The sequence below is a fragment of the Procambarus clarkii genome, chromosome 25, assembly GCF_040958095.1.
Source record: "Procambarus clarkii isolate CNS0578487 chromosome 25, FALCON_Pclarkii_2.0, whole genome shotgun sequence".
In the NCBI taxonomy this organism is placed as follows: domain Eukaryota; kingdom Metazoa; phylum Arthropoda; class Malacostraca; order Decapoda; family Cambaridae; genus Procambarus; species Procambarus clarkii.
In genome coordinates this window covers 4,655,650-4,671,467 of record NC_091174.1, presented here as the reverse complement: position 1 = coordinate 4,671,467, position 15,818 = coordinate 4,655,650, and the positions used below count along the sequence as shown (strand labels likewise).

The 15,818-nt window shown below is 34.9% G+C and overlaps 1 protein-coding gene across 4 annotated transcripts; it reads left to right on the top strand.

The window, feature by feature from the left end:
• Positions 1 to 1,060: 1,060 nt before the first annotated feature.
• Positions 1,061 to 11,961, top strand: Hat1 (histone acetyltransferase 1). 4 transcript variants are annotated; one of them, XM_045739512.2, is made up of 10 exons: positions 1,061 to 1,122; positions 2,325 to 2,399; positions 2,747 to 2,822; positions 3,513 to 3,636; positions 4,287 to 4,425; positions 5,437 to 5,593; positions 6,095 to 6,306; positions 7,271 to 7,422; positions 7,643 to 7,759; positions 8,953 to 11,961. In XM_045739512.2, exons 1-10 carry the CDS (start codon positions 1,116 to 1,118, stop codon positions 9,127 to 9,129), a joined length of 1,236 nt encoding a protein of 411 aa, XP_045595468.1. In that variant the 5' UTR covers positions 1,061 to 1,115; the 3' UTR covers positions 9,130 to 11,961. The 4 variants fall into 4 exon arrangements, with proteins under 4 accessions (XP_045595468.1, XP_045595467.1, XP_069187293.1 ...); XM_045739511.2 differs by lacking the exon at positions 1,061 to 1,122 and adding an exon at positions 1,133 to 1,278; XM_069331192.1 differs by lacking the exon at positions 1,061 to 1,122 and adding an exon at positions 1,159 to 1,293.
• The last annotated feature ends 3,857 nt before the right edge of the window (positions 11,962 to 15,818 follow it).

Below are 15,818 nucleotides of genomic sequence, written 5' to 3'. Positions count from 1 at the left end.
ATAAAGCTGAAATATGACACAAAGACAATTTTACATACTCTGTCAATGCTTATATTCGCTTGGGGTGAGGTGATACAAGACATGATTGAGATGAACAAGTGAATCAATTCACTTGATTTACTTGTTCATCTTCATTGAGATGAACAGGTGAATCAATTCACTTGTTCATCTCAATCATATCCTGTATCACCTCATCTCAATCATGTCTTGTATCACCTCATCCCAAGCGACTATAAGCATTGACAGAGTATATAAAAATTGTCTTTGAAAATGTAAGAATAAGTGTCATTGCGAAACGCTTCTAGGCGTCAGACCATAAATAAAGTGTGAAAATGAACTTTGGAGAGTTAATTTGTCTAACTACCCACGACAGTATAGCAGAAATTGAGAAGATTCTGTGTTAGAAATCATTAATCTTACCCTTTCAGTCATATTCAACAACATATATTTACAAGAAAGACTGAAGATTGCTACCAAAATATACTAATATATATAAACTGGCTGCCTGTCCCACGACCCTACGATACAGTGAATGATTAAATTATCATTTTATGTTCTCTCGTGATTCCATGTATCATCCTGTGAGAAGGGGATGAGATGAACTTATAGCTAGTTTTTTATATGTAATTTGTAATCGTTCATATATAATAAGGCGGCAACACATTGCTGTGTATACATAGGCCTGTTAATAAAGAGAAAAACTAATTAATACAAATATAGAAATCCTGACGTGTTCGAGTTTTTAATTATTATTATTATTATGTAATTCCTTAATAACCTGCTAATCTGCATCCATGACTAATTACCTAAGCAGTTTCCTAATCAATTGTGAATTAAAATACAACAGAGTGTAAACTCTAAACCAAACATAACTAAATAATGGTAATTAAGGAGAATGAGAGGAAACGGACGATTTACAACCTTTTTTTAATTTGGTGAACATTTGCTATTATATTATATATATCAATATACGATTACAATTTGATATTTTTGTTTGCATAAATTTAATCGTAAATATTTAATGGTTACTTTAAAAATAGAAAAGATGATGGCTAGTCACAATTTCCAAAGTTAGTGGCCCAAAATTATGAAATGTGTTTCCCGCGCACAACAACATGGCGGGTGAGTCGTGCTTGTGTCTGCCTTCTCGGGGCCCTAAAACCCACCCTGGACACACTAATACACCCTCGCGGGCTCCCCCACCACACCCTCACACTACGTATACATACTCGGTGCCGGATATAGTGGCATTTACAATGTATTCTGGCGGTTATCTAGGCAAGAGAATGGAGGGTGATTGTTTCTCTCAGGCGGGGACTAGAGGTCTCATTGTATCTATTTGTATTTTTTGAAATGGGGTCAAAATGGAAAGTTGTCGCGATGTAAGAGGTGTGGGTGATGTGGTTATGGGGTAAATTGGTGGAGGTACGGCATGGTGAGATCTGTAAGGGGTGTATCTTAATCTTGTAAGACGTATGACTGTTGACTTGTGGCTCCTCTTTGCCACTAAGAGTGTCAAAGAATCTGGTAATTATCTAAGCTCGTGGTGTCCCGTCTACCCAGCATGGTGTGTGTTCACTGTGGATATCTGGCTAACCAGGCCCTTGAAACTTGTTCCTAAGTTGATCTGACCTCATCTCGCCTTTAATGTCTTGTCAGACTCGAAGTCGTCCTCGTAATTCAGAAGTGTTGTGTAATCGTCTATCAATCCTAAGTATCGCCATTATTATTATTATTTTGCATTCATTTCTTATTTTCCATGAACGTTGTCATTTTGTTACGTTGTCAGGAACGTTGTCATTGCCCGAAACGCTTTGTGTACTAGTGGTTTTAGGTATTGTATGTACCAGCTCTATCTATAAATCAATCGGAATGTTTGTAACTTCATCTATGTATGATTTTCCTAAATAAAATATTTTATTATTTGTTGGCTAGCTTCTCCTTTCATTGTATTAAGTGTTTTGCCTACTCGCCCTTTTAGTTAAATTTTTTTGTCTTATTTTATGTCTTGCCCGAAATGATTAGCATAAAAGTGGGTTTGTAGATTGTGTAACTCCAGTCACAACAATTGTACATTACTCCTAAGTTCCTCGTACAGAATTTCTCTTGAAAATGTAGGGTCTATACAAAAAAAAATGTAGCTTGTGTGATGTTGGTCTTTATAATTAAAGCTGGAAACAATGCTAGCAGTTGTCTGACTGCATCTTTGTTCAAACCTATCGTAAGCTAACCTAACATCTTTTAACATATTTTAAGGGAAGTTATGATTTTTTTATACAACTACAGTAGAAATTATATTAATATTTTTTTCCTTTTTATTGCAGATGTGACAGGAATAGTCAAAAACTCCCTGCAGTACTTTGTTATTGATAGTAATGATGCGTTGGAGTTCAAGCTGGGTAAGATTTTAATGTCATTGATTTTATTCCAGCGAATAACATGTCATGCAATGCTGTACTGTTTATGCCTGTAGCAGCATTATCTAGAATAAGTGTGAAACATTAAAGTTTGTCTTAATATTTGAAGTAATTGCATGTTCTGGCATTATATCAAAATGTTATAGCTCCATTAACTGCTAAAATGTAAAGTTATGATTAATATAGCACCCACAAATTTTGATTAGCACACTTTTGTTACGCTGTTTTACTGTGTGTATACCTAAAAATGTGCACAATATAATTTTGAATGTAGGTTTCTTATCGATTAATAAGTATGAGGAAAAGTTTATTGGTTAATTATGTTGTAGTACGATCTTCGGCCGACATTGACGATGAGGAGACGTCATTCAAACCTGACATGTCTCACCAGGTGTATGGAGACAGGTGAGCTTCTGTCTGGTGTATGTACCACTGGTAGTGTTGTCCCATGTCATATTTTTGCGAATCTTTATCAAGCTTCTCTTTTGTGCGTACAGTGGTTTAGCCAGGTTCTAAAGTTGAGAGAAGTGGGTACATAAAAAGGTCCCATTACACGTTCCATATTTTAATTCATAATAATTTTTTTTACGTATTTAAAATAGAAATAGATGGGGGAGAGTTTTAAAGGAAGCACATACTGTATTTCGTATTTAAAATCAAAACGATTAAAAATTTTGTTTAAATTGAAATTATTAATCTATATTGTATTCATTACCAAAGCATAATAAAAGCATTTTATTGAATTAAGTTTACATTTTAAATGTAGACAAAAAACAAAATGAAAGCCACTCCCCCCCTCTCCCCTAACTACACCACTGTCAATGTGGAGCTTCTCATATTTTGAGCATGCAATTAGTATACCTTGTATATACAAGTTGAATTATACAGTACAGGATCTAATTGTATCTTTTTAAGATTTTCCTCTACCCTTTTTTAATATTATATTTATTAATTTTAAATTGCAGAATATACATTATCAATTAAAACATTTAAATTCTATAATTGATGCCTATAATATATTGGATATTATTACAAATTTAAATTAGGTACCTGAGGTTGGTGAATTTTGTTGTTGATAATTAGCGTTCGTTGCAGTGAACAAATATTCGGATACAGTGGGCTGCGTATCAAGTTGTACTACAGTGCGTGTCGCCTCACAACATACCTGGCCCACACTTTTGCAGAGAAAGTTGATCCAGAAAAGTTTGAGGGTGTCGAGGTGTGTGTTTTGGATTTTTTACTTTTAATTTTATGAAATCATAACCTGATGGATGCTAAAGTAAATCCTAATCTGTTGCATGCATAGCAAAGCATCATTTCTTGCCTGTCATAAACTCGGAGTAAATAAAAAAATACTGTGCATATAATTAAACTTGCTATTAGTTGTTACTGTATAATAATTTACCTGGAGTAGACTTCAAGAAACATTTATGTAACAAACATTTATTGTTAGCATTACTTAATGTTAAGGTTTGTACCAAACCTTAACGTATTTGTGGGGAAACGCAGAGTAACATACATTAAATCTTTCATTTTGTGTACGGTATTAATAGATGAATATATTAATGGAAAATGTTATATATTGCCATGTTTGTCAGAGTACTCATCATTCATGCTAAAGAAAGTGTGACATATCTACAAGATTTTGTCAAATTTGTCAAGCACTTGGCCATAATTAAGAGTTTCTGCCTTAATCTAATAGTTAACCCATTTGAAGTAAGGTCATTACCATTTGATAAAGGATAAAAATTGTACAGTACCTAAAGGCTCATTAGTAAAGTGTCATTATATAAAAGCCTAAACAAAGTTAGAATGAAATTTAAAGGAATGTCATTTGATGCTAGACCATTAATTTACATTAATTTTCAGCCGGATGAAGTAATAAAACCAATAGCAGAGCGGATTCCCCCAGGATACTTGACAAACCTGAATGATTTCACTGCAGCACTACAAAAGGATGCCTCTTTCAAACCTTTTGGTGAAATGAAAAGACGATTCAAATTAGATGGTAGGCAAATATTTGTCAGTTTTGTTTTATTATCAAGATGATTCTATAGTTCGGTTAGTTGCACAGTTAAATATTTCCTATTAAAGTTATTTGTAATGTGGTTGCAAATAATTCTTTAATCGTGTGTAGTTTGGTCACTTTTATATCCCTTGAATATCTTTATCACCACCATTTGTTTCATAATTATTTCAAGACTTTTTTCTTTAATAAAGAATAAAGTACTGTACTGGCATAACTATTGATTCTACTTTTGGAACATTAGAGCTTATATTTACTTGTCATTTTCTTGCAATGTATGTGTAACCAAATGACAAGAAGACAAAATGATAAGAACTATAATAGTCTAATGAAATTAAGCAACAGAGAACACGTCAGTATTGCTGTTGTAAACCCATGGATTGAATGTGTTAATTTCAACTAAAAATTCACCCATGCACATGGGAAGTTAAGTGTACCTGCATTCCAATAAATTCACATTCTCCAATTATGTACAGTACTTCGCAATCTAAGGCCTATCTGCATATACAGGTTAAATATATTTATGGAAGTACACTGAAATATTTTTAATTACAGTAACTTTTTTTTTTTTTTTATTTCTGCAAAACCAGGATTAGGTGGTTCACCCTGCCATTTCCCCCTCCCCCTACTATCGTAATGGATTCGATATCTGTAGCAATGAGGTACTAACCATATGCAAAGCAATTTGCATAGAGATATTTTGATAATCGGGGGTACACTGCATGTCATGGCTTTCCCCATTTTATTGTTGCATATTTATATCTGGTCCCTCCATTCAATAAATAGTTACACGTTGACATTGCATCTTGAGTCATTTGTGTATTAATTTAAAATGTTACTTTAGGGATATGTTTTATTTGTAAAAAGTAATCACTAATGCCTTGTTGATAATAAAATACAGCAGTACAGTACAGTATCTGGTCCATCCACAAACATCTTGTAGAACCATGAATTTGCAGCAATCTTTTTAAGTTTTCTATTAAATTTTTACAGTGGACGGGGAAGAAAAAACCTATGAAGTGTATCTGTGTGACATCTCAGCAACAGGATTTTTAGAATATCACGAGCGTATCCAGACATTTATATTGTGGTACATTGATGCTGCTTCCTATATAGATGTGGATGACGACAAGTGGAGATTTTTCCTAATGTAAGTTTTAATGCTTGGTGAAGACTTATTTAATACCTAATATACAGTACATTTGGCATTGGCAAATCAGGACAGTTGCTAGAATTGGAAAAAAATGCATGGTAATAATTTAGAAAAGGGGAAATATGGTAATTTGAATGAAGGAATAAATTTCTAGTGAAACATTTTTGCACAGTCAGGTTAGCATGTACACAGTTGAGCATGCAGAGTTTGTGTTTGTGTAATTTCATTGAGCATGTCACTGAGAGTTTGTGTTCCACAAGGAAGATTAGGTATAGTATTTGAAATGTGTAGGATGATTGTGATTGAGGCGAAGCCTTCATACATTTAATTTTTAAAGGGAACACATGTTATATTTGATAGGAATATTAAAATACAGTACTGATTTTTAAAGGCTTAAATCTAAGGTTAAAAGGCTTTTAATTCAAGGCATAAATATTTTTGTGTAATTTTTCTTAATCTATAACTGGCTAAATTTTTAAATATTTTCTTTCCTATTAGGTATGAAAAGTATGTGGTCAATGGCAGCCCTCAGTATGCATTTATGGGTTATACTACTGTGTACGAGTACTACGCTTACCCAGCCAACATTCGACCACGTATCTCACAGATGTTGGTTCTTCCACCATTCCAGAGATTAGGTTTAGGAGGAGAGATGTTGAACATAATATACGATAACTACAAAGATAATATTAAAGTTCTGGATATTACAGGTAAGACTTTTTTATTTTGTTTTTTATTTTGGCTTTTTATCTTGATAATTTGTATCTCTTCCAGACCCAGTTCCCATTTTTATTGGATAAGGAGACTGTTTGCATGAACGAATGTGTAAAGAGATTAGGGGGAAGATAGATTTGACTACTATTATTATCTTGAGGTTATCTTGAGATGATTTCGGGGCTTTTTTTAGTGTCCCCGCGGCCCGGTCCTCGACCAGGCCTCCACCCCCAGGAAGCAGCCCGTGACAGCTGACTAACTCCCAGGTACCTATTTACTGCTAGGTAACAGGGGCATTCAGGGTGAAAGAAACTTTGCCCATTTGTTTCTGCCTCGTGCGGGAATCGAACCCGCGCCACAGAATTACGAATCCTGCGCGCTATCCACCAGGCTACGAGGCCCCCAATTAGGAAGATGGTATAATATTTATAGTGGCAGGGACCTAATATTTAAGATTTGATTATTAGAGATGTTGGGTTATGATTTAAGGTACATGGAGTTGATATAATAGTAAGTTGCAAGCGTAAGATAAGGAATTAGTGAGTTCTGGGTGAAGTTAGGAAAGAATGATTTTAATCAATTCATCATGTGTGAAAACCTATCTCATCGTAATGGAAATACAGTCTGAACAATTTTTTTCATATGATCAAGGTCGAGATGCTATTGTAATCACTGTCATGGATAGTGTAATTTCAGTTTTATTGTAATATATTTTTGCATCAAATATAGAATTCTAAGGGAATGTAGTAAATTTAATGTAATTAAAATAAGCAGTGGTTATCTTGAGATGATTTGATTGATTGACAGTGTGAAATCAAACTTGCAACATCCAAGCCATAAGTGGCCTAGCCATAAACAGTTGCATAATCCTGCTCTTGAAAATGAGACACATTAGGCATATACAGCATTTAATACTGATACTATGCGTTATAATGTGAAATAACTGACATCTCTCTGCAGTGGAAGACCCATCAGACAACTTTGCAAGATTAAGAGACTTTGTGGACAGTAAAAATTGCTTGAAATTGGAAAGTTTCCAGTCCAAAAAACTTCTACAAGGGTTTTCAGAAGCCATGGTGGAAGAGGCGAAGAAAAGGTTGAAACTTAATAAGGTAACAAGTGACAAACTAAAACTGTTGCTAGTGCATGGGGCAGCTTTATATTGTTCCCCTTATACAATTTTCATAATGTTTGATATGTAATTTTGCCGTTAGCAAGCATTTGTTTTCTTTTGAATTGCAGAATATCTGAATTGTTTACTGGTATATGCTCTAGTGATTAATGCAAGTCAGTTGGGGGTGTCCTTTTGTTCACAAATTTCTTCAATTTCAGCGTCAGGTACGAAGAGTTTATGAGATCCTGAGACTGCACGCGACTGACAGATCAGACAAGGAGGCCTATAGACAGTATAGGTTAGACATTAAGAATCGCCTCAATGTGCAGTACAAGGTATGGCTTTTCTTTTAAATAAACTAGCATATAGTAAGAACAGTGGTGGAGTCCTTCGAGTCTCCTTGTTCCATACATGTTTTTAACGTGATTTTTGTTGAATGTAGTTTTGTAGACCACTGACCAATCACTGCAGAGGAACCTTTCCCCCCCCCTTATGTTTCCTTGTTTTCTGAATTCTGTAATTATCCAGACATAACTTCAGTTCTTCATCCCTCTTATCTGTATGGAATCTCGGTGCTGTTCAGTGAAAATTAATTTCCTTGCCTAACCTTACCAAGAATGTCTATTCAAGCTATATTGCCACAGATAAAGTAAAATGTTGAAGAAATACAATGTTTAAACTGTAAACTTAAATAAATGTCTTGGAAAAAGCTGTGTGACATGAAGAGTGGAAGAATGTAACACTAAAATTGCACAGGATTATGTCTATGGCATATGCCAGCCCTCACTTGATGCACTGCTGTCTGTTAATGTCTGTCTCTGGGCCAAATTAGCACTCTGCCATCCTAAAAAAAATTAACATTTTATTTAGGCAAAGGTACAAACATTGGATACACACAGATTGATGGAGTCATAGGTAGAAAGGTATATCGCCTAAGGCCACTAATACACAGTGGTGGTGCGTTTCGGGCATACAGTATATGAAAGCCTATTAACTCTAGAATCCTAAATAACATTTGTTAAGCATGTGTGTGTGATTTTTGAATTTGTGTATTGTTGTGAAGTGAGAAATGTCTGCTGGGTGACTGAAGAGTGGTGGGGGATATGGGATGTGGTTGTTGCTGTCAACCAACTTTCCCGTATAATGAATATATCCACATTTTATATCGGCGCAAAAAACAAACTAGTTTTGCTTTGTCAGGAGCTATAATTAACATAAATTTTATATTGTGTACCAAGAGTAATGGTAATGGAGTTTTCATTGTCATCTGCTGGCAAGCTCCATCAGTAGTGGCCTCCATTAACCAGGTGTGCATATGGTTTTGGTTATATTAAGCCTTCCAAACTATTATAAACAAAGTATGACATATGTATGTGGTTATCTCATGCCACGGGTAAAAATGTGGCAAATTTGCATTATAAGAGTGTTTATTAATCCCCATAATTTATTTGGCTATGTTAGTTATAATTTTGATAAGCTAGTTCCAAAATTTAATATGATACAAAAAATGATATGTTTGTCTTGGCAGAAAGAGGACCGTGATATGGAGAAACTTAAGAAAGTGCTCAGACCTGAAGAGTTTGCTGCCACTATGACAGTCACCAGCAAAGATCAGCGTTTGGAGAGCTTGGAGCGTCAATATACAGAGCTTGAGGAGCATTATTTGCACGTCTTGGAGCGTTTGGCTTCTGCTGACCTCTCTTGACCACCTGGACGTGATCCTTTGGTTGACTGTTTTTGTTAACTCGTGTTAAATTGCAGTGCAGAGGTTCTTTTTCCCTTCCCCCTACTCCAAGTCCTGAAATCTTAAGAATACAAATATTTCATGAAAGTAAATAAATTTTCAGAACGGAGCTGTCAATTAATTGTTTTGTATCCTCTTGAGTATTATTATTTTTATATATATTTTTTTTAAATTGATGAAAATAAATGATTAGTTTTAGTTGAAATGTATGCAATGCATATAATTCGTTACGATAATTTTATGTACTGTATTTAGTACTCGAAATGGGATGATTTCAAGATCTTCCCAAACACTGTAAGCTAGTTCTATTTCTACATTTCCAAATTATTGGCATAAATAGCAAATCATTATCCTTTTTACCTCTATAGTGGAAAAGGGGGAAATATTTTCCATCTTGTGATAACAATGATGACTGCCTTGAGCATGGACATCAAGTAATTATGTTTATGGAAGATGGCAAGTGAAATAATTGTTTTATTAGAGCCAGAGATATTAGAAAAAAAATACTAGTAATGAAAGATTGCACATAATGATAGTATAATAAAATGAAGACAATGTACCCAACATAGAGGCATTTAAATCATTATTGTGGTTATGTCAGAATTTGTTTATACATGTTATGCAATGAAGGAAAATTTAATGGTGACATATTTCATTCACGGTAAACTGAAGGGCTTAGGAAAGTTGCTGCTTTTTAGCAGGTTTTCAAAACTTTTCAGGTGATGTTTATGAGATCGGTCAATATATTGTACAATATTCAAGTTCTGTGTAAGATTCTGTATCTAAAATTGCTATATTTTTTAAAGTAATTTTTATTAATACAGTATTGGGTATCTGTAATTAGTAATCAGCCATATTCATTTCCTTGTGATGCCGAACAGCAAATATGTTTGACCTAATTATATTAACAAAAAAAAAAGTTTTAGTTTTCTTACATCTCTTATATTTTGGTGCCGAGGCAATTTGAATTCGTCATAAATTTGTAAAAGTGGTATCTCTGATAAATGTATATACATCCATACAGAATTGTGTTTTGTATGCTGGTAACACAAAGGCGTAGAAAGCTCCACAAATTTGGTGTATGGATTTGTGCTTAGAAAGGTCTGTTTACACCGTCATAAGCCAGTCTGCATTGCAAATGGGGAGAATGTACATAATACACTTAATTAAGCTACAGTATTCACTATAATTTAGATATTCAAAGAACAGTGTACCTACTTTTGCATCCAATGCAGGTTGCGATTTCTTCCCTCACCAGTCAGTAGGTAACTGTCATTGGTAGTTTTCCATGCATCATTTGTCATCCTCATTTTATTACCAGTAAATGTTTATATTGGAAAAATAGTTTTCACTCGATCATTATTGTGTGGTGAACACACGTCGCGGTGTGATGTGTTACCCTTGAAATTAACAGGAGTACGAGAGACTGGTTACTTTATTTCCAGAGCCGTCCAGTTGGTTTTGTGTGCTTAAGTAGTTGTCATTTAAGTTAATGGTAAGAAATTACATGGTTTTGGAAGTATTGTGACTGTTATGACAGAGTGGTTCGAGCGGGAACTTGAGATTTCAAGAATGAAGGATTGATATCTAGTTCAAGCAACTGTATTTTAGGTAAGATATTAGGTCATACATATAGCCTCTTGATTTATAGGGTAAGGACGTACATTTCAAAGAATGCAGTCGACAGGTTTTAAACTGCATCAGTTTTGGTTTTGTTTCTGGAAATTGTGTGTTATTTGGTAGCAAGAAAAAAGCGGAAGGATTTAGAGTATTCTATTGTCAAGTTAGTCGTCCCCACTTAACTTTTCTTTACCTTCAGGGAACTGGTACAGTTAACAGCAACTGGAAAGGTAGTACAAATAAAATATTTTATAAATTTTTTGACCTGTAGTTACTGTTGTCATAGTTATGTGTTTACTAAAGCAGATATACTTGTACTTAGCTTTCTGAAAAAAAAAAGGAGAGCAAATGATCAATTCCTCATAGTTTTAATGTGAACCTGTTGGTATATTTTAAATGTGTTAAGATTGCACACTGTACAGGATGTTTGGGTAAAAAATGTAATAGGCACTAGAGAAATGCAAGTAAATGTGAATATACACCTAATATAATTTTTGCTAGAAGGGTTTTGAAAAGGCCAAATAATTTACCACCTAATGTAATGGTAATAAATTACATGGCTGTTTTATTAGTAACTACTCTGGCGGATATAATTTTATTTTTGAAGGGTTAAAATATCCTTTATTTATTTTTTTTAAAAATGAAATGACTTTTGTTTTTGTATTAAGCTATATATAATATACTGTATAGTAATTTTTATTTTTTATTTTTAACATGAGAGCTCATACTTTACTATTTTTGTTAGTGCTTGAGATGACTTGCTTTCCAGTTGGTTAAAATAACAGATTTTCATGACATGTTTTGTGGAGATGTAGTTATACAATGGAAAATGCAGGCAACCAAGTACGGTGTCGTAAAAGCCATGCAAGCTGGCATCCATATACATTTGATTGCTTAAACTAATGTAACTTTAGAAATGTGTTTTGTCACTATGTATAAATTACTTCATATCACTGAAACTGAAATGTGAACAATAAATGGCTCATGGGAAGCAAGGGAAGGCTGCAGTGGAAAAAGTTGAAGTTGTCAACAGGTACTGCAGTTAAAGCTTAAAAACCATGAAAATATTGAAGGGTATTTTATGTAGTCATTTAGTATAATGTTTGTGTCTATAAAGTACCCCTGTAATGTGATTGAAAGTTTATAATTTTTTAATAAATTGGTTATGGCCAGTTTAGTTGTGTGAATTTCATATCAGTGATATTACTGCATTTTATGCATGTGGTAAAAATTTTCTCCTTATTTTGGTAAGTTAAATATTGATAATACAAAGGTAATGATGTAAACTTGCATCCCCTAAACCGTGAGTATACTGGATGCAAGGCAAGATTGCCGGCTGTTTTTGCTAAGGAGCACGTGAAACCGACAAATATTGGTCACCCCTTCTTGCCTGGGGATTGCCATTAAAGAAAACTGCAAAAAAGAATTACCGTATTTAGTTTTATACCTTTCTAAAATCAAGATCTTTACCTTTGCTCTTTTCTGGCAAAATGTACAAGAAAGCCGTTTTATCAGAAACGGGTTTGAATGAAGCCAATGGTACAGGACCGGAAACCAGGACAGATGTCTGGAACCTGTTTCCACCACATAATGTACTCGGTTGAAGAGAGATGTATATTAAATAGCACTTTATTTTATTGACATTGAAAGGAAGTATGTTTTGAGCTACTGAGTTAATTTGAGAGCAGTTCATGTTATAGTTCCCTTATATTTTTACTAAACAGGTTCATGTAGATAATTGGTACATTACAAATATTATTTTTTAATATCTTTCCTAATGTACTGGTATATTCAGAACCTTTGCTCTCTTAAGGATTTATATATATGATGTGAAAGTAAATACAAATGTTGGTATATTAGTTGCATACATATGTGTTGTACTTAAAAGCCAGAGTTGCTGAACAAGTTGAATTTTGTTTAAAATAATTGTTCAAAGATTTTTTACTTTTATTTTAATAATTTTGTTTGATTTAGTTTATTTTATTTTTTTATATGGCAAATGGATATAACCAAAATTTTCTAGTTGTTCCTCGGTACTGCCAAATATAGGTCAAACTAGGCCTAATAAAGGTAGCAATTCATGAAGCCACTATAATACTGTACAATGATTTACTATTAAGAGCCAATTAATTTTTGAAACATTTAAAAATCAATATTGCTTTGGTTATAAGGCAATGCAATTCTGGCCTACTTTGCCCAGTAATGCAGTTCTGGTTATTAGGTACAACATGTACATGTAGTATTATTTTTCTTTTATTACACTTTCAGCAGTCATTGAAATTTTGTAATTGGTAGGTAAAATTTTACATAGCAAATGTGATGGCAAGAGTTCTGTAGCACAGTGCAGGCGAGGGATTCGTACGACATGGCAGGTTGGAGGTGTTTCCTTTCACCTCGTGCCTCTATTTACTAAACAGTAAATAGGTACAGTATCCAAGAGTTAGGTGGATATTGTGGGTTACATCCTGAAGGCCAGTAGTAGGCCTAGGGGGGGGGGAATTAATTAGCCTAACAGGGTTTCTCTCTGACAATGGGATAAGTAGCACTGAAGTATTTTTGTTAAATTTAGAAGACCTGAGTGATATAATCATTATACAGTGGTTGGACAGATGGTATAATGAGTAAAGCTGATGGGTTAAATAAAGGCACAGATTTTGGATTGACAGTGAGGTGTGATTACTCGGCCACAGGGTCAGTGGTCAAGCTACTTTAAGGTAGCATATGATAATCTGCTGCGTTGTGGCAACTGGCTTTACAGTTCTGGAACTTACACACTAAAGCAAGAGAGTTTGTGGCATGGGGTTCACACTATTATCAATTCAAAACAGCTGATGATGTAGGGAATGCTTTGTCGTATAGTGTTACCCACTTTTCATGATGCTATACCTAAGCATACAAAATGTTTTTAAATTTCTAGTAATAGCAATTTGTTACAATTTGTTATTTGATAGAATGATTTATTCATGTAAAGTCTGAATTATTAGTGTGTATTTTGTAACTATATCCACATTGAAAATTTTATAACGTTCCTTGAGGATGAAAACTGCCCGAGTTCTATATTGCAATATCTTTAATGTTTATGCAACTGCTGAAATTGTCTTATGTTATGGATATATTACATCTTGTATCATGTATGTAGTTTTTCAATTAATCTGATTTAATAAGCTGATGGTGATCCATATTTGTAGTTGATGTTGTGATTACTTGACAAGAGTTACAATAGTACAAAATGGAGCTGAGGCAACTAGCTGAAACATTTGCTGTGTCTTTAATGATATTAATAATATTGAATGTTAAACGAGCTTTTTGATTTTCTTTATGCTTAATTAAATTCTGCATGAACAAATCCACAAGGGCCGTGACGAGGATTCGAACCTACGTCCGGGAGCATCCCAGATGCTGCCTTAATCGACTGAGCTACGATATGGTCAGTGGATTCCCGCCCTTGTGGATTTGTTCATTTGATGCATCACGCTATTGTGATTTCTATGTGTAAGTTCTGCATATTGGAGAACTGAGCAAGTTTAAGCAGCACTCGCTAACATGTTGGCTGAAGCCCCGTTGTAGTGATATTTGTTCATCTCCTTGACCCAACCTGCGGGAAGAGGCTCCAGAATGGCAAGGAACGACAAAAATATTTATTGTGTCAAATGCACACCGAAATAATGTGGTACTTGCCGTCACAGAATGAGTATGGGGTGCACAATAAACTACCAGAGGATGGTATGGGGTGCACAATAAACTACCAGAGGAGTATGGGGTGCACAATAAACTACCAGAGGAGTAGTGGGGTGCACAATAAACTACCAGAGGATGAGTATGGGGTGCACAATAAACTACCAGAGGATGAGTATGGGGTGCACAATAAACTACCAGAGGATGGGTATGGGGTGCACAATAAACTACCAGAGGATGGGTATGGGGTGCACAATAAACTACCAGAGGATGGGTATAGGGTGCACAATAAACTACCAGAGGATGGGTATGGGGTGCACAATAAACTACCAGAGGATGGGTATGGGGTGCACAATAAACTACCAGAGGATGAGTATGGGGTGCACAATAAACTACCAGAGGATGGGTATGGGGGTGCACAATAAACTACCAGAGGATGAGTATGGGGTGCACAAACTACCAGAGGATGGGTATGGGGTGCACAATAAACTACCAGAAGATGAGTATGGGGTGCACAATAAACTACCAGAGGATGGGTATGGGGTGCACAATAATCTACCAGAGGATGAGTATGGGGTGCACAATAAACTACCAGAGGATGAGTATGGGGTGCACAAACTACCAGAGGATGGGTATGGGGTGCACAATAAACTACCAGAAGATGAGTATGGGGTGCACAATAAACTACCAGAGGATGGGTATGGGGTGCACAATAATCTACCAGAGGATGAGTATGGGGTGCACAATAAACTACCAGAAGATGAGTATGAGGTGCACAATAAACTACCAGAGGATGGGTATGGGGTGCACAATAAACTACCAGAAGATAAGTATGGGGTGCACAATAAACTACCAGTGGATAAGTATGGGGTGCACAATAAACTACCAGAGTATGAGTATGGGGTGCACAATAAACTACCAGTGGATAAGTATGGGGTGCACAATAAACTACCAGAGTATGAGTATGGGGTGCACAATAAACTACCAGAGGATAAGTATGGGGTGCACAATAAACTACCAGAGTATGAGTATGGGGTGCACAATAAACTACCAGAGGATAAGTATGGGGTGCACAATAAACTACCACAAGATGAGTATGGGGTGCACAATAAACTGTTATGGGCTAAATATTTAAATTATATCTGGCAGACATGACAGGTACTTACCTAGTTGTATTCACCTAGTTGCTATACACGAAAAATATTAATTCATTTTATCTTTTTAAAAGCAAAATTTTGCATTTGTGCATTTTTTCACGCTTTCACCTTATACATATATATGTATATACATACTTGATACAACAATAATAAATATATATGTATATAATAATAATAGTTCCCATTATTATTATTATA